At 49.6% G+C, this 18,488-nt stretch overlaps 1 protein-coding gene across 11 annotated transcripts in view; it reads right to left on the bottom strand.

The window, feature by feature from the left end:
* MACF1 (microtubule actin crosslinking factor 1) overlaps nt 1-18,488 on the bottom strand; it is a 251,868-nt gene that overhangs the window by 164,116 nt on the left and 69,264 nt on the right. For 9 of the 11 annotated variants that reach the window (XM_034753976.1, XM_034753977.1, XM_034753961.1 and 6 more), the window contains exons 2-3: nt 5,352-5,413; nt 1,802-1,891 (exon numbers count right to left, since the gene is read on the bottom strand). In XM_034753976.1, coding sequence (XP_034609867.1) covers nt 1,802-1,891; nt 5,352-5,413 — 152 coding nt within the window. Of the gene's footprint in view, nt 1-1,801; nt 1,892-5,351; nt 5,414-10,070; nt 10,284-18,488 lie in introns of those variants that run through there. The other 2 variants (XM_034753965.1, XM_034753967.1) reach the window with 1 other exon arrangement.

The following is an 18,488-nucleotide window of genomic DNA, read 5'->3' as shown; positions in this document are numbered from 1 at the left end:
TAAGACTCTGAAAAGGCCTAACTTTGGATGTGTCTGGCGCTGCACTCGGCTTTCATGCTAGAATGGTCCTGTGGACATCTCTGAAAAAGCATGGCTCACACAGATCTCATCTGCTGAATTAAGGGACTGTCTTTAAACATCATGCCAGCTAAAAAACATCTAGTATGGCCCTCTAGTGTGCCTACAACCCCGCAGCAGCGAGTCTCTGAGCCCAGGTCAAGTGACTTGAGCTCATTGCGCTTGTGCTGTAGGGCTAAAGACAGCAGTGTAGATGTTCGGGCCGGGGCTGGCACCAGGGCTCTGAAACCCGGCAAGGAGGTAGAGTCTCGGCGCTCAGGCTCCAGCCCGAGTGGGAATGTCTACGGTGCTATTTTTACTGAGAGCCCGAGTCAGTTACTCCAGAAATGTGTTCTGCCAAGGCAGGGACTAGCACAGAATAAGCGTCTGAATCAGTTTTTCCCCATCCACACTAGCTGGACAAACCGTGTTAAAAACAGTTTCAGCTAGAACCACCATCATCTTTTGTTATTTAAATACACAGAGATGCAACGCAGCAGTGTTTAAGCACGGTTTCTGAATAAGTTTGGCAGTCCCAAGGAGGTGGGAGAAGCTGGTCAGATTGTCTCAGTTCTCCTCTTCCATTTATAGGGTAGGTCTACACAGCCACACCACCACCAACAGAAAAGTGAATCTCCACACCCAGGTCAACTGACTCGGGCTCTCGCTACAAGGCTAAAAGTAGCAGAACAGACGTTCCCTCTAAAGCTACAGCCTGAGCGCCGAGACCCTACCTCCTGGCTGGATTTCAGAGCCCGGGCACCAGCCCCAGCCCGAACATCTACACTGCTGTCTTTAGCCCTACAGCACGAGTACAGTGAGCTCAAGCCACTTGACCTGGGCTCAGAGCCTCCTGCTGCAGGTTTGGGGGGGGGTTTTTAAGCTGTACCCACAGACAGAAAGGCTCATATCCATCCCTGCTCATGCACCACTGAAGTCAATGGGCTTAACGCCGGGAAAGATTTGGACATGATGGGTAAAGTTTTCAAAAGCACCTACACGGTGTAGGCACCTAAGCCTCACAGAAACTCAGTGAGATTTAGGTTGCTTAGCACCTAGGTCATTTCTGAAAATGGGACTCAGGTTCCTAAGTCATTTAGGCACTTTTGAAAATGTTAACCAATGCCTCTAAAAGAGACTAACAAATATTTAGGGGAGAGGGGGAATATTGGAGCGGGGAGGGATAGCTCAGTGGTTTGAACATTGGCCTGCTAAACCCAGGGTTGTGAGTTCAATCCTTGACAGGGCCACTTAGGGATCTGGGGCAAAAATCTGTCTGGGGATTGGTTCTGCTTTGAGCAGGGGTTGGACTAGATGACCTCCTGAGGTCCCTTCCAGCCCTGATAGAGTGGTCTAGTGTGAAAATCAGCAGGCAGCGCTGGAGCTGGGGAAGCTAAGCTCCTCTCTTGGAGAGGGGAAAGGGACGCTAAACCTGCCCCTTTGTATTCACACAGTGTGTTGAGTAGATTGTGAGGCTCATATGCATTTGGGATTAAGAGAGTGAATGCACCTGTATCCTAGGCACCTTTAACCTAATCACATAGTTAGGTGTTATCCAGGAAACCAGCATGATGAAGATGTAAAAAAATAAATTGAACACAAAACTAACAAAGGCCTTGATGTGACAAGGACCGCTGATCGCCCCAGCACGGCAGGAGGCAGCGAGGAGGAGAAGGCAGTACCGGGATCCAGTCTCTGGTGGTGAAAGCCACAGCAGCGTTGCTAAGCAAACTTGGAAACTCACCAGTTTCACTCCTGACAGAACCTCCAGCAGAGAGATCAGGTTATGCCCATCTCGCAGGTCTTCATACAGGTCATTGATGTGCTTGCGCACCTGTGGAGCAGAGGAGGAGGAGGAATTTTCAGGGATTTCATTCATTGAAAATGGTTATTCCCGTATTCTCTCTATGGGAATCGGGCTCCAATTTCCACAGGAGCCCAGCAAAGGCACAGAACAGATCACTATAAAGCCAGCCTTACTCCACGCAATTCTAAAACGTCCCCTGCAGCCACTTTGCTATAAAGCAAGGTGATGAGGGCAAATGGCAGCTTTGCGCAGGATTGGGCCTTGTGTAATGGGAGCTTTCACATCAACTGCAGGAGTAGCCTGTTAAAAAGACAGCAAAAGGAGCCAATTTTTCCTGTTTCTTCCGAGATAAACCACTCTTCACAAATCTCACTGGCAACCAAATGTTTACCTTTGCCACTCACGGACTGAGACTCTAGGTTCAACTCCAGCTCTGCCACAGATTTTCTTCATGACATTGGGCTAGTTACTTAGCCTCTCTGTACTTCAGTTTCCCATCTATAAAATGGGGGGGGAGAGATCATGAACCTTCCCTTCCCCCTCCCTTTGTCTGGTCTGTTTACAATGTAAACTCTGAGGCAGGGATGTACACCACCACCTAGCACAGGGGGACCCCAAATCTCAGTTAGGTCCCCATGTGCTACTGTCATCCTAATAGCAATAATAAATCATGCACTGATTCTCAAACACAAGTTTTTAAAACATTACCGCACCAGCTTATGTTATCCTCCAGGCACGTCACATGGCATTTGCCTTCTGTTAAGGGCAGTCAGGTGTTTTTCCGTTTGTTTGCCCGGGGAGGGGATGTGTGAATAGGGTGACTGTGTCTCTTTAATTAATGTATTAGGCACTGGCTACATGTCAGTAGAGACTTGACTCCCACACTGCCTTCTTTACCCATCAAGTTTTGGAGGGGGAGGTGCATAGCCCTGTAGCTTCCCTGGCCTCACCGCAGTCCAGAGCAGGCTGAGAAGTACAATGGCAACACCTTTAAAGACCAAGCCAAAAACTTTCCGTTGATGGAAAATATTAATTAAAAAATACCTGGCAGTTAACCAAGATGACTGGGAGGCACCTCACAACACTGCATTGATCCCGCTTAGCTACTCACGAGACAAACCTCCCACTGCAGACAACACGCAGGAGACCACCCCGGCTGCACAGGACAGAACAGATGGACACCTCTGGATTCAAACCCAGCAATCTTTCATGGCAGAACTGGCTGTGTTAAGCTATCTAGATCAGGGGTGGGCAAACTACGTCCCAGGGGCCACATCCGGCCCTTCAGACGTTTTAATCCAGCCCTCAAGCTCCCGCCGGAGAGCAGAGTCGGGGGCTTGCTCCGCTCTGTGCGTGCTGTGGCTCTGCACGGCTCCTGGAAACGGCAGCATGCACCCCCTCTGGCTCCTACATGTAGGGGAGGCCAAGGGGCTTCACACGCTGCCCCTTCCCTCCCCCTCCAGAGCCCTCATCCCCTCCTGCACCCCAGCCCCCAATTTCGTGAGCATTCATGGCCCACCATACAATTTTCCATACCCAGATGTGGCCCTCAGGCCAAAAAGTTTGCCCATCCCTGATCTAGATCCTGGTCCTGATCCAGTTCACATGAATGTAAGTGTGTAGACATGTGTATCCCATCAGTGATGGACAGACAGGCAGAGCTGCCTGGAGTCTCCTGAAAGGCCACAGGCTCTGTGGACAGGTAATTTGATGCACAGTGAAGGCAGAGATCCCAAAAAGCAACTGAAGGTTTGCATGTGGGCTCCAGGAACTTTCACCTGGAGTACTGAGGGACTAGGGCATCCATGGTGAATGGTAAATCAGGGGGCTCCAGTGACTTGGCACCAGTGAGTGGGAAAAGGTACCGGATTCTCACCAGAAAGGATCTTCCAAGCCTCCTGAACGTTAAAAACAAAATCATCAATTACATGGCTGGCTCAGAATAAAATCGGACACAACAATGTTTGTGGAGTTGCTGGAGTTACTGACTTGGCTTGCTAATAGCTCTGATCTCAGCCGCAAGCCCCGTGCCCTGTGTACTGCTTCAGAGGTGCGCAGCTGGAAAATGGACACAACTAAGGAAACAGGCTCTTCACTCTTTTTGTGACAAACATTTTTCTTTTAAAAGACAGAGATTATTCGCTGCCCTGAGCCGCGTGGTCACCAGAGTCACTGCTCTGTTCAGATTTGTACTGGACACCTTCCAATGGGCAGGATCCCAGTAAGACAGCCTGCCCGGATACAGAACCCCTGAGCCCCTTCGCACCTCACTCTTTTACACACAGAGCCCACTGCAACTCCCTGGTTATCAAACCACCACTCAGAAACCAGCATCCGCTTTTGCTGGTGCAACAAGCAGCGGGGTCTGAGAAACAGCAGTACGGCCCCAAGAACTGGAAAAATCCAGGAGTTGAGCACATCAACTTAGATCCTCAACTTTCACGCAGGAGTCAGGGTCCCTGCCTCTGAAATCCTTCATTGTGTTGTGGGATCTCTGTCTCCCCAGCGCCTCCTGTGTCACCCCTCATTGGCATCTGATGGGGGTCTACAGAATTCTAATAGTATCCCAGGCACTGCAAACTCCAACCAGGAGCCCCGCTGCCTCTAGAAAGCAGGAAAATGGTGTAAGGCAGGAAAGGAGAGAAAGATACAAGAGAGGGGAATGGGGGAAAGAGATCTGATTGGTAGAGAGTTGTCCAAAAGGCAGCTTTCTGTCACTTTTCTGCTAAGAGACAGAGACTCTGCTCTGGATAGAAGTAGAAATCTGGCCGGCCTCCCGTCATTAACAATGGCCCAATGTGTTCCGCTGGTTTCCCTCTTTCACAGCGTTTTGCCATCAGGCAAGGTTCAGAGAAGGATCTGACAGGCAGGACCAGCTTGCACTGAACAGCAGCCACCAAAGAACTTCTTGTTCCAGCAAGACAGACTTCAAGTGAGGTGCTCAGGAGGGCTCAGGGCCCAGACACAGAAGAACCGGTGTCTATGCTCCAGGAAGGAGCAGCCCCTCCTCTGAGAGGGAGAAAGTGCCTCCTTCTGGGAAGGGCAGAGTGCCAGCAGAACAATACAATACAGCTCTATGAATAAAGGGGAACAAGCGAGCTTGGGAGGGGAAAGGGGGAGCAGTCACTCTCCTCCCACCATGCATGGTAACACCCCCTCACCAAGGGATCTCAGGGAGATGTGGGGTTCTCTTTCAGGGTGGTATTGCCAAGATTTTTACATGCCCTTTTCTGGAGCAAACGATTTTTCAATTCAGAGATTAATGAAATGGTGGTAGGTGAATGTTTGCTTTCGAACAGTCCCAAGAAGTTGCTGTAACATCCAATTCTGCCCCGGGGGTCAGATCAAGCAAAGATTCCAGTGCCTCTAAACCCCTTTAGAACGCTACTCCAAGGCCCAACGAACGCCAGCTGGTTCCAGTTCAGACACGCAAGGCCAGAGCAAGGCAAGTTAGGAAATCGTACGAAGTAACGCACGTGACTCTCACCTTCATCAGGTGCTTATTGACCCACTTGGTGAAAGTCTTCTTCTGGACTCGGTCCCGTTCATCTGTTAAGAGAACACACAGATGGGTCTCGGTTAGTGTTGTTCAGGTGAAATCTCACCGACTGGCCACACACACCTTCCCCATTCAGCCTGAGAGCTTTAACGTCCCAACAGTTAGCAGGAGCAGCTGGCTCATCCCCACACCCACACTCACACCCAACACCAAACGGTTCACTTCTCAACGCAGTTCCTCGTAGCGGGACATCCGCCGAGTCCGTCTCACGGACCATCCCCCTTCCCTCCAAAAGGGCCACAGCACTAATCAGATCTGAGACCTTAAAGACGTCTGCGAAGAAACCGCTGATGGGTTAACTGGTTTTGAGGCCCAGGTGCTCAACGGGGGAGCTAAATGCTCTTCCCACGAGGGTGCTGGGAAATTGCGGCTAGATCGAACGTCAGATGGAAACATGGAGGGGAGACGTCTGGCAGGTTTTGTTCTGCCAGTTCTCAGTTAAAAGATACATTACATGAAGGGGAGACCATCAAGGAGATAGACACCGGCACAAGTGTAAGAACTGGCCAGCGGGAGCCACCCTTTACTACTTCAGGGAGGGGGAGAATAAACGGACAGTGGACGATATTTGGAAAACTCTTGTGAGCAGACTCTGGCAATCCCAGCGACCAGGGAACGAGATCTACCCGGCATATATTGAGATTCAGCCACATTCCTCTAGACCAGGGGTTCTCAACCTGTGCCACAACGGGTTGGGTTTTTTGGCATATAAAAGCCAGGGCTGGCACTAGGTGATAGCAAGCAGGACAACTGCCCCAGGGCCGTACACAACTGAGGGCCCCGCGAAGCTAAATTGCTCAGGCTTTGGCTTCAGCTTCAGGTGGCAGGACCCTGGGCTTCAGCCTTGCATGGCGGGGCTTTGGCTTTCTGCCCTGGGCTCCAGTAAGTCTAACGTTGGCCCTGCTTGGCGGCCCCCCTAAAACCTGCTCATGGTCCCTCCTTAGCGGGTCCTGGACCCCTGGTTGAGAACTAGTGCTCTAGACAAAACACTCTCCTCCCTTCCCCTCTCTTTGTCACACCTGCAAAAAAAATAAAAAAGGGATCAGGGTAATCCTCTCAGCAGCTCTGCCAGCTCCTGCCTCAAATGGGATTTTCTGGTTTTAACAGCTTAATCTGGAAAGAAAGATGGCGCCTCCATACTGGGCCAGAACAGGCAGCACCTAAAGGGTGCTTGCTTCACAGTCTCTGCAGCATGAGACATTCCCTGTGTTCTGCTTTACTGAAACACCATGAACAAGCAGCAATAATGATACGTAGCATTTTTCATCGGTAGAGCTCAAAGAGCTTTAACAAAGGTCAGTAGTATTAGCCCCATTCTACAAATGGGGAAACTGGGGCACAGAGAAGTGAAGTGACTTGCCCAAGGTCACCCAGCAGGCCAGTGGCAGAGCTGGGAACAGAACTGAGGTTTTTCAGGTTCTCTCCACTAGGCCACAATGCCTCTCCTACAATGTTTTGCATTGCACCAAGGAAATCTCTGGCAGACAATTAGATTCCTGAGTGGTTCAATCATATCTACTGATAAGGTTTATAATGCTTCAGGCAATCAGAACTAAGCCTAACCATGGAATAATATAAACAAAGATTACCCTCTCCCATGGCCCTGACCAGGTCTCTTCCCTACCCCAATCCCTTTCCTGGCTTCCACAGCCTTCCAGCATCAGCTACAAGCTAGTCACTTCCACAGCTGTGCACAAACCCACCCCTGCCTGCACCTCCGTTCTCAACTTCACCTACACCTCTTTGCAAATGCTCCCTTTGTCTCCGTCACCCCATCCCTTCTTTCCTAATGCTTACAAGATCCTCCCAGTTAAGGTTCTCCAAGCATTCCCCAAGTCCTCTTCCAGAAACTCCTGAAAACCTCCTTGTACACCTTGAAGCATCCCAGCTACAAAGACCAAACCCCACTCTGCCTTCTGCTCAAGAGCATCCTCCTTAAATGGGACGGGTATTGTTTTCCAGCACCCTTCTCTTCGTAGGTGTTTATACTGTGCTCATCACCCTGGTCTCTGAGAGTCTCAGATGTGTCATGAACATCGCCAGCACTCTCAACTTTTCTGGACTCACCGCAGACATAAATATTCATCCCTCCATCCCTCCCCCCACCCCCCCCCACACACACACACTCCTTGGACATTTCACGATTGCTCCCTCTAGTATATTTCCCAAGACTTGGTCCTGCCTTGTTTTTAAGTTCCCAAGAGATAGGACTTCCACCACTTTCCTTAGGCACTATTAATATTGCCTTTCAGCGTGGTAGCCGTGTTAGTCTGTATCAGCAAAAAGGAGTTGTCCTTGTGGCACCTTAGAGACTAACACATGTATTTGGGCATACGTTTTCGTGAGCTAAAACCCACTTTGTGTTACAATAGCACGTAGAGGCCCCGGTCCTGGCTGCTGTCCCATGGGATGGGCACTGGACAATCTAACCTAAGGACAGAGATGAATCACTGCACTGCTGAGGCACGTTTATCTGTTGGCTAGCCCAAATCCCACTGAAGCTGCTCACTAGTGATAAGACGGGCTGAGTGGCATTGCACTGCACTATTGACGTTTGCATGTCTGAGGCACCTCTCCCCCGAAAGTTGCTGCACCAACTACAGACATACAGCAGCAGCTAAAAGGCACATGGTATATTGCAGCGGGGGTTGGGGAATTTAAATGTTAGGCAATACAAAAGCAAATCCCTACTCTTACGAAAAGTGCCAGAGACCATTAGCATAAATAACCCCAGGTTTTTAAGGTCTCAGTTATTTGGTATCTTAAACCTAGGGTTGCCAACCCTCCAGGATCGTCCTGGGGTCTCCAGGAATTAAAGATTAATCTTTAATTAAAGATGATGTCATGTGATGAAACCTCCAGGAATCCATCCAACCAAAATTGGCAACCCTAATTCCAGAGAATAAGCTGGTGAAAGGCCAGTTCTCGGAAGATCCACTTTGCCCGTTCTGAAAACGTACGCCCATTTTACCACCAAATTGAGAGTGGGAGACTATTGTCATCACTTTCTGTTTCAGCCGAGCTCAGACCACTGTCAGTACCCAGTCTGAACCAATCTACACAAACAGCAACGCACACTGAGTTTATATCCTCTGTAAACAGCAAAATGGATAGTGCCCGCGTGAAAAGAGTGCATGAATACACGTGGGTCTGCACAAGTGCGTGAACAGTGCAAGTTTCAGCCCTAGCCCCCAGTGTTCGCATTCAGTGACCCCACGGTGCACATGACCCTTGGCCTCCCTGCTGGCAAGGGGGAATGGAGGGGAAGGCTCGTAGGCCTCTACAGTTCACCTTGACTTGTGGTCATCCTCACTACTCTCAGTAACTGCTCCAGGCCAGTTCCCTGCACTGGTTTTATCAAGCAGTAAGTGGCCCCGCCCCTTCCGTCATGGATCCCTGTATTGATTTCTGAGCATCCACAGATTTGAAAGTGACAGGTTTCAGAGTGTAGCCGGGTTAGTCTGTATCAGCAAAAACAAGGAGGAGTCCTTGTGGCACCTTAGAGACTAACACATTTATTTGGCCATAAGCTGTTACCGACTCAGGAGAGGAGGAGGGACAGTCAGTTACTGTAGCTCTCCGGGGAGAGAACTGACATATTCAGGAAGCCAGTTCTCAACGCAAGGAAGAGACCAAACACCGGTTTGAGAAGAGGGACAAACGGTTTCTTAAAGACAGAAAGAAAAAGCAAACAAGCAAGCATCTCCCTCCCTTTAAATTCCTCCAGACGCAGCAGATAATTTGTGAACTGCCTGATTTGCATCTTGTCTGGACAGTACCCACAGCACTCTATACTATTTAGTCTCTTCCGCCCCACCTGATGCAGCCGCAGAGCCAAGGCCCTGAGATTTTGCAGGCAGCCCCACAAGCCTAAGAAACTTCATCCCATCCCGCCCCCTGACAAAAAAGAAGGCTGGATCGAGGCAGGTCTGTAAGTACCATCTTCATCTTTTAATCTCCTTCCCTTCCCACCCTCCAACCAGCTACACAGTCTGCTCTTGTGCCAGTGACTATCTATATACCCCCAGGACATCCCCATTCCTTTTAAACCTGGTCAGTAACACTTGTCTCCTACGGAATGCCTCCTGCCTTCTTTATATCCTATTTTTTCTGGGGATTGCCATGAGAAAATTCAACGGCACTGCAATATCACTGTAGCCGGGTCCGAAATGGAGTCCTCCAGGCTTTTTACCCCTCTGAACTATCCCTCCCCCTTGCAGCACAGCCAGGAAATCAGGAGCTGAAAACAGCCAACAGTCTGTTAAAAATACAGCCCTGCCCTTGCCATGTGAGATTATTGCTTAAGCATGGCTTCCTGGTAAAGCAGCAGGCACTGTAGCAAAGCATATGGACCAAGAAGAGGGCAGCTAACGGGCAACGGAGTCCAACTAATGCGATATAAAACCGAGTCGCCATACTCTCCCCCCTGCTGGAAATGCCAGCCTTCTCCCAAAGCCCAGCCCTGAGTCCCAGGACTCTTCCTGCCTGCCCTACACTACATGCTATCAAGACCTTGAAAGATAACGCAGGCTGGTTAAAGCATGACAAGGTGCCTGTGTTATAGTGGATTCCTCCCTGTGAGTCAGAGGAGAGCAATGCATTTCGGATTCTCTCCAGCCATTAACAAAGTAGACTCAAGATACTAACCCATGCAGCACATCCGGCACACCAGGTGTGCGTTCAGCTCTCTCTCCCCTCTGTAGATGTGCCACATCTCCACTGCTTGCTCTCAGCCTCAGCAGAGCTAGGTCCTCAGTGCGCCACTGGGCTTTTGCACTGGCATCCTCCACAACCGAAACAGGAAAAGTATCTTCAAGTCAGTCTTGCGTGTGCTGGCTGGGTCTGTACCGAGCAAATGTCTCTTCAGGTCTCCACTGGGGCTCCGCCCACCATTTCCTACCGCCTGCTTTAAGACACAGTTCCCTTTCAGGACCTCGTTCCAAAACCCCATCCAAATGTAACGGTTGGAGGAGTTCTCCCCTCATCAACAGGAGAGCGCAGACGCTGTCACTCTTCCAGCCGCTCTCAGCTTGGAATGGCAGGGGAAGCACCAAGACCCAGAAGCAAAGGGGACTGACTGCCTTGTAGAACAACTTTACATAGTCACTAGGCACAACAGGCCTGCGCCTGCAAAACCCCAAACAGCCACCGCTGGGACAGTTAAACTTGCCACTGGTCATTCAGAATCAGCACAGACATTGCCTCGTACCCTGCTGAGCTGTGCGAGTGGCAACATCCTGTGTGAGGCAGCCACGGTCCCAGTGTCTCCTCTGACCCAGGCAGATGCAGACTAGAGCCCCTTGCAGAAGGGGGCTTCAATCAATGTGAAAATCCAGTGCCCACATCCTGCGGACAAAGCTCCCTGATGTGTCAGGCCGATGCTATTCTTCCACACAACAAGGAAAAAGAAAGTTACTCTCCACTCCAAAGTTCCTGGAAACATGCAAGAGGCATTCCACACAACAGCACAGCTCCAAGGCAGAGAGGGTAGCTCACTCTGACTCCAGGCACCTGGGAGGAGATTTTCCAGTATATCTGCTTTGCATCGGAAAGCCCAGCAGGTCCCGCTTACTCTCCCACCGTGCCTGAGAGCAGCGCCTTGAATGCAGCAAGGCCCAGTCTCTGCACTGACCCGGCACACAGGCTGTTGGTTTGTTTTTCCAACTTGTTTTTCAGTTCTTGGTTAAGTGCACCAGCCTCGCAAACTATGACGTGAGAGAACAATAAAGGGCTTTTTCATCCACACTGGCCAGCCAGCAGCTTCTTCACAAATGATTTTCCCTGCCTCGAAGTGCCAGAGCTCAGCATCAAACCCTCTGGCTGCAGGCTGAGATCCTGCACACAGCGAGCTCAGAACGGCCGCAGGAGAGATAACAGGGGCTGCTTTACCGCTGCTCTTCCCTTTCTTCTTCTAAATATAATTCCTCTTCAGACCTTAGGCTGGTTTGAGCCCGGCCGTCCTCTCCAGAGAGGCAAAGACACTTTGTCCAGGAGCCAGATCCAGAATGCCCCGGGGCAGACCAGAGCAGGCAGGGCGAGTAAAACTTCAGCTTTTCTTCTCCTGTGGAGCGTTTGCAGGGGGCAGCTTCAGGGACCTTCCCCTGGAGATTTCTGCAGGCAAGTAGCCCCTGAGCTGGCTCTCTCTCTCTGGTGCGCTTTCGTAATTTCACACAAGTTTCTTTTGCCCTGTTTTACCACCTCTGGGTGGTTCTTTCATTCTAATTACATTACACCTCCCCCACCAGACTACCCCAGGAGCTAATAATAATGCCCTGTTACTTCTTGCTAACAATATTAAGTCATTGTAAGCTTATCTCTCACTGGCTAATCTTTTCCAGAGTCACCCTGATAAGCAACCTGTTACAGCTCCCCCTCCATTCCTCTCAGTTCTCCCTCCTGCCTAACAGAGGCTCTCTGGCTGGCTTTCCTCTGGCCACCCCCTGCCCCGTTCCCTCACCACCCAGAAGATATCCAATCAACGGGCCTGGCATTCCAGACGAGAATAGCGGGCAGGGGCAAAGCAAAGCTGCTATTGTCAGCGACCTGGCCGGCATGCAGGGAAAGGATGAGAGCAGAAGAAAGATTCCAGCAGCAGAGAAGTGTCATACAGGACACCAGTCAGGACCAAGGAAACTAACAAGACAGATTCTGGCACTGAGTCTAGACTAGTAAATTTCGATAGCCTTAATTCATCTGGAATATAACAGTCAAAACTGTAGAGAGGGAAAGGAGGGGCCAGCGGGTAGGGCACCAGCTTAGGACGTGGCAGATGTGGGGTCAAGTCCCTGCTCCACATGTGACATTGGTCAAGTCACTATCCACTCTGTGTCTCAGTTGCACGTCGGTAAAATGGGTAAACAGCACTTCCCTACCTCACGAGAGTGTGATGGGCATAGATACATTAAGAATCAGGAGGCATTCACATACTGAGATATCAGAGGCCATATAAATACCCACATTAGAGCGAATCCTTAGCACACAGCACACTCAGCCAGACACTCTGGTAAAAAGGCCTGTATCCTGTCTCTGCTGCATGCTGGTGGAGCCGTGCTGGTGCAGAAAAACTCTTTCGGGTGTGTATTTCATGTATAATGCTTTCAGCTGCAGAGGAGTCCTTCCACACCAACCACGCCTGGATCAGAACCAGACTAGCTTTAAGCACAGTTGCGTAACAGTTTACCTCGCTGGCATGGACAAGGGTTTTTTTGTTTGTTTGTAACCAGCTATAATATAATTGGCTGGCACAGCCGTGAGCCCACTGTGGACAGAACCTAAGAGAAACTCCTGACAAGTGTCACAGCAGAGATAATCTGGGCTAAATGAGCATCAAGCAACAATTCCAGGAAACAGATCCATGCTGCTCCATGGCTTAGCAGTTTGTTCTGGAGGTCAGAGCCTTTGCAGGACCAAGCACTCTTGTCCTCCTGATCATTTAACAGATTACACACTCTGCTGCCACGGTCAGGGCCACCTCCTCTTGCCTTTTTCTACATCAAATCTCACTCCGCTGACATTCCAAGGAAAGTGCTAACATGAAGATCAACATTCCAAGGAAGGTGCTAAGATGAAGATCAAAGACAAGTCAGAGGCACCATCTGTTCACCTCTGCAGGCATCCTTTAGTGCCGGCAGCTCTACCAGTCACCAGAAGTAACAGAGCTTGGGGCGGGGAGACGATCACCCTTAAGGAAGGAAGGCATTGAGTTCCACTGTCAGTCACTGATGCCAAACCCAGCTAGAGAGAGGACCTGGACTGCATTAAAATGGAGCTTCTTTGGGTACAATGTGGGAAAGCAAGAGGAAAGGTTTCTCCTCTCTCTCTAGCAATGGAGTCTAGCTGGGAAAGTCAAAGCTAAACTTCCCTCTCACCCCAGACGAGGGCCCTGCCTTCCAGGATGGGGTTGGTGGAGTGGTGTAGGGAGAAGACCAAGCCTGAAATGAACAGGGTGAATTCCTTTTCACATCCTCCCCCCAACAGAGCCACCTCCAGGGCAAGGTTGTGACTACAGCCCTACATGGATACAAAATTTGTATCTGTAGCCAATCCCCGATCCACACACATAGTCTGTGGCTATAAAGCGGATATTGGCGGATTTTCAGGGCTCTAGCTGTGACCAGGTACACAAGGGGGAAGGATCTGACACTGCTCATGCATACAGGTGTCCACCTTTCAGATCCCGATCCCCAAGTTCAGGTGTGCTCTGCTCTGTGGGGGCAGGGGAGGGGAGGGAGCCTAGCATGGACGTCCCTGTACACGTCTGTTTTTCCTAACACTATTTCAACAGGCACACCGCAGGCCAATTGTACGTCACGTCAATCATCTGCCACAAGGAGACGAGCCTAGGTCCAGTTGCATTCCCAACACAAAGCCAAGCCCCCGCTCCGGGGGCAGAGACTCATTTAATGGAGCAGCACCAAAGCCTGCCCCACTAAGGGCTGCACAGACAGTAACTCTGCACTGGGAAAGAAAGGCCCACGGCCCATTCGCCCTACCAGACGCAATTCATAACTAGCCTCTTCTAAGCTGTTGCTCCCCACATCGGCTTTTCCCCATTCGTTTCAGAGAAATGCCTTCCAAGCCTGCCAGATTTCAGCATTGTCCACATGCTGGCTGGGCTCCCTGGCTTCTTTCAAGCACTGATGACAACCTGAGGAGTCTGGACGGAGGGGAGCTCGGGGGAGTTGTATTTATCAGTCAGGTCAATTTTCAAAATGTGGCCAGTTTGGAGAAATCCACTGAGTATCTGGGCAGGCAGGCGATTTTATTAAAGGAGATGTGAACAGGAGTTTTAAACTTCAGCTTGCTCTTTTGGGGAGAAAGAAGGCCTGAAATGTACGCAGAGGTGCTTCTTTCGAATCTTAAAAACATCAGGGACATCAAGTCTGCTCTCCCCTAGCTTCACTGGAGCATCTCTCAGAGGCCCCAAGGATGGCTACTGACCGACAACTCCTGATCTGAAAGAGTGGTGGTGTTGACTAACTTCAGTGACCCAAGGAAGTTTTTCTTAAATAGATGTTGATAAAACAACAGACGTTTTAAACATCTGACTAAAAATCCCATTGCCTCTCAATTGCTCAAGTTTTACTCTGGATCTGGGTGGTGTCACCATTTCACTAGTTCTCCAGTCACCATATTTTTCAGTCTAGAGGATTTGAATTACTAAGGTAAAAAACAAGCAAGAAGAAGAAATACTTTGGGGGGGGGAGGGGGAACTCTGCTGCCCTTCTGTATAAAGTTATTTTAAAAGGGCATACAGTACATTCTTTTTTGCAGGTCACCTTCTATTTACCTTTAATTGTTCTGAAATATGGGGGAAATGGAATGGCTCAGGAATACAGGGGTGATTAAAATCTGTGTTTGCTACTCATTTGAACGGTGGCATGAACACCACTGAAAGCAGAGAGCTACACAAAGAGGATATAGAGTTTAGAAATATGGATTGGAAATAATGTGATTCAACCTGGAAAAATGCATGCAGACCTATCTGGTGGAAAACCAAACAGAGAGAGAGAGATGCCAGAGAGACGGGAGTTGGAAGGCATGTACAATAATTATATGGCAGAAGATGTAAATGCAACTGAGGAGTTTATTTATACCAGGTAAGCCACTATGAGATTACCCTGATCTTCCTGCATGCTTGAAAGGGAGCGAGTTTGCAATATGCAGAGCTGGGGGAGGATAAGACATGATCTATACCAAAAAGGAAAAGTCAGGCTATTTACTAATATAAAGGAGAACATGGATCAGATGGGGTTCACTTTTTCCATCACCTACAGTGCAACAGTTTTTAAAGAGGAGGGACAGGTTCCTCCACTACACCAAAGAAGAGAGGTTGCTGAGTGATGCTGGGAGACTAAGAACAGATAGTATCTCTAAAGAAATTAAATCCACACGTGGTGTGGAGACAAACATACTGCCAAGCAAATCTGTCTGAGGCAGCTTTGACATTGAAGAGATTAAGTGGGGAAGGGTGACTGGGTTAACTAGAGGCATTACAGCTAATGCTGTTTAGAGGCATATACTGTACAGTGTACAAAAGACGCATAACAGCATCTTTCCCCCACTAAATTCACCCCAAGGACTCCAAACCAATCTACACAGTTCTCCCCTCTGGAACCAGTATCTTCACCCATCTGGTTTGGGAAATGGCCTTTTAGGTTTAATTTTTGGAAGAAACAATAAAATACTCAGACGTTACCAAAAGGGTCGGGGAACTGCAACACGCCGGGTGAGATAAAACTATCCCCCAGCCGTTGGCTCCCAGATCACGACCTAGTGCCAATGCGCCGCTTTTGAGGAAGCAAGACAGGAAAAGACTCAAGGTGGGCAAACCTAGCGACATGTGGCTGCACTTTGTAACCGATGCTTCAGCTGCATGGATGCAACAAAACAGGCCCAAGCAAGAATGTGACAACTGTACGACTCTAGTCAATCCCAGAGCACCATCAACAAGGATGTTTGAGGAGAAAAGCAGGGCTGCACCTTTTAACTCCACTGAAAAACATGGGACTGAAAGAGAGGGAAAGGGACAGGAGAAACATGGGAACAGCTGGCGTGTTTGGATAAAAAGCTAAAATAGACCCAGTGTGCGGGGAGAGCATGGACCGTATTATTATTACTGTTTATCATTCTAGCATTTCCACGTCTAGGTGCATTAGGTGCAGAAAAGAAAACACCACACCCTGTTCTCATAATAAAATATCCATTTGACTAGAAGGCCGTGAGGTTCATTCACAAGACAAGCACGATGGCCTTCCCCGCTAGTGTGTACTGGCCGACTGCCCCTGGGGACTCACTCCACTCACTTCCTGGGCCTCCTTTCCCCGAGAAGTCCAACTCTCAGCCATTTCAGTCTATGAGCAACAGGTGGTCCCAAGCCAAGCTTTGGAGGGGTTCTGGATCCAGATCCAAATGTGGATCCGGTCTCTGTAATAGGCTGCACCACAACCCCAGAGCCAAACACTTCCCAACTTTGGGAGCTCAGACCCATCTTTACCATAAGCGCGTTAGCCAGCAACATGCTCCGTGCGTCTGTTGATTGCTGTTACTCAGCGCCGAGGGATGCCATAGCTGCTGCTTGGGTGCAGACACTGAGCCGGAGCAACCAGGACCGTCACTCACCATCCACAGGGCTGCACTCTGGTGGCTCTGCTGCCTCCCAGGCAAGTATAGGGCTGTTGCTGTATACTGCTCTACCTGGTGACCTGCCCATGAGAGATCACCAAACAGCTGGGGCATGGTAGCCACAGAGGGGACAAGGAAGGGTAGGTAGCCTCTTCCCACCTCCCAGAGTGTGGGGAGGAGGCCTTTTGTGTCGCCTCCTGGACATGCTGACGGCAGAGAATGTAAGAGTGAAGCTCTGTACCTTGGGGGAACACCCTACACCCCCACGTTCATCTTTATCAAATGACTGTGTGGGATCCAACGCAAAGTTTGTCAGACGGGTGTCTTTGGAAGGCTCATGATGCACTGAGCATGGTTGTTATAGTGATGTTATAGTAATTGTTACAGTGATGTCATTGTGAGGTTATAGGTTATAATTTCATGTATGTAGGTATGAGGCTGAAAATGTATCCCCATGGCTTAAAGCAAGCCCAGGCAAAAACTCTCCAAGAGCAGAGAGGCAGCTCACACCTCATCAGGGCATGGATGGGACAAACCCAGCCCAGCCTCACAGGAACAATGGACACTGGCTTTGCCAAGCAACAAGGTTAGGCCCTGGAGGGAGTCACCCCCTTCCTTTGGGCAGTTTGGGACTATGATGAGGTAATGCTCACCTGACTCTGAGGGGGGGGGGGGGCACAAAGCCAGGAGGGAAGAAAGGACATGATAAAAGGGAGAGATATTTTGCCACGTTCTCTCTCTTCTGCCTACATCTACAGACACCACCACCACCACGCGACTGAACCACTGATCAAAGGGGAGAGTCTGGCTGAAGAGCAGCCAGCCTGTGGTGAGAAGTATCTACGTTTGTAAGTATCAGAGGGGTAGCCGTGTTAGTCTGAATCTGTAAAAAGCAACAGAGGGTCCTGTGGCACCTTTAAGACTAACAGAAGTATTGGGAGCACAAACTTTCGTGAGTAAGAACCTCACTTTGTAAGGACGCTGAAAGTGTTAAGATCCGCTTAGAATGTGTTTTGCTTTTATTTCATTTGACCAAATCTGACTTGTTATGTATTGACTTATAATCACTTAAATCTACCTTTAAAGTTAATAAATCTGTTTGTTTATTCTCCCTGAAGCAAGACATTTGGTTTGCAGTGTGTCGGACTCCCCTTGGGAGAACAAGCCCGGTACATAGCAATTTCTTTGTTAAACTGACGAACTTATATAAGCTTGAAGCGTCCAGTGGGCATAACTGGACACTGCAAGACGGAGGTTCCTAGGGTTGTGTCTGGGACCGGAGGTATTGGCTAGTGTCATTCACTTGCAAGTAGCTGGGACAGCTTACATGGCAGAGGCTGTGCGTGAACAGCCCAGGAGTGGGGGTTCTCACGGCAGAGCAGGGTCAGGCTGGCTCCCAGAGTCAAGGATTGGAGTGGCCTAGCAGATCACCTGTCCAGACAACACCAGAGGGGAACGTCACAGCAAGTGAGAGGGGAAGCCCAATTTCCTTGGAGGGATAAGAAATGTAAATGGACAAAGAGCAAAAGCTGAAGGGGGGGGAAGGGGGGGGGAGGATGGGAGACAGAGATACGGACTGGAAGGGAGAGAAAACAGGAAACATCCAGAAAGAAAGAGATTGGGTTGGAATGAAAAGGATAGTGTGGAAGTGCAAGATAGGAGAATATTTAGCACTTGTCTAAGGCTTTACATTTTCAGAGTGCTTTATCATCAGCTGCTGAATCCTCATGGCTGTGTGACATGGGCACACATAATCCCTATTTTGGGAAACTGAGGCAGACAGCCTCAAAACTGCACAGTGAGTCAGTGGCAGAACACAGACTAAAAATCAGGAGTCGTGCCAGAGCTGTGTCCCCACCACAGGACTGCGCTCTATGTGTATGCTCTGACAAACGTAGATTTTATTGTAACAAAGGGCTCTGGAACGGATTGTCTGTAAAA

The sequence above is a fragment of the Trachemys scripta genome, chromosome 20 (genome assembly GCF_013100865.1).
Source record: "Trachemys scripta elegans isolate TJP31775 chromosome 20, CAS_Tse_1.0, whole genome shotgun sequence".
NCBI classification, from domain to species: domain Eukaryota; kingdom Metazoa; phylum Chordata; order Testudines; family Emydidae; genus Trachemys; species Trachemys scripta.
Note: the sequence above shows the minus strand (reverse complement) of the source record. Positions and strands in the feature narration are given on the sequence as shown.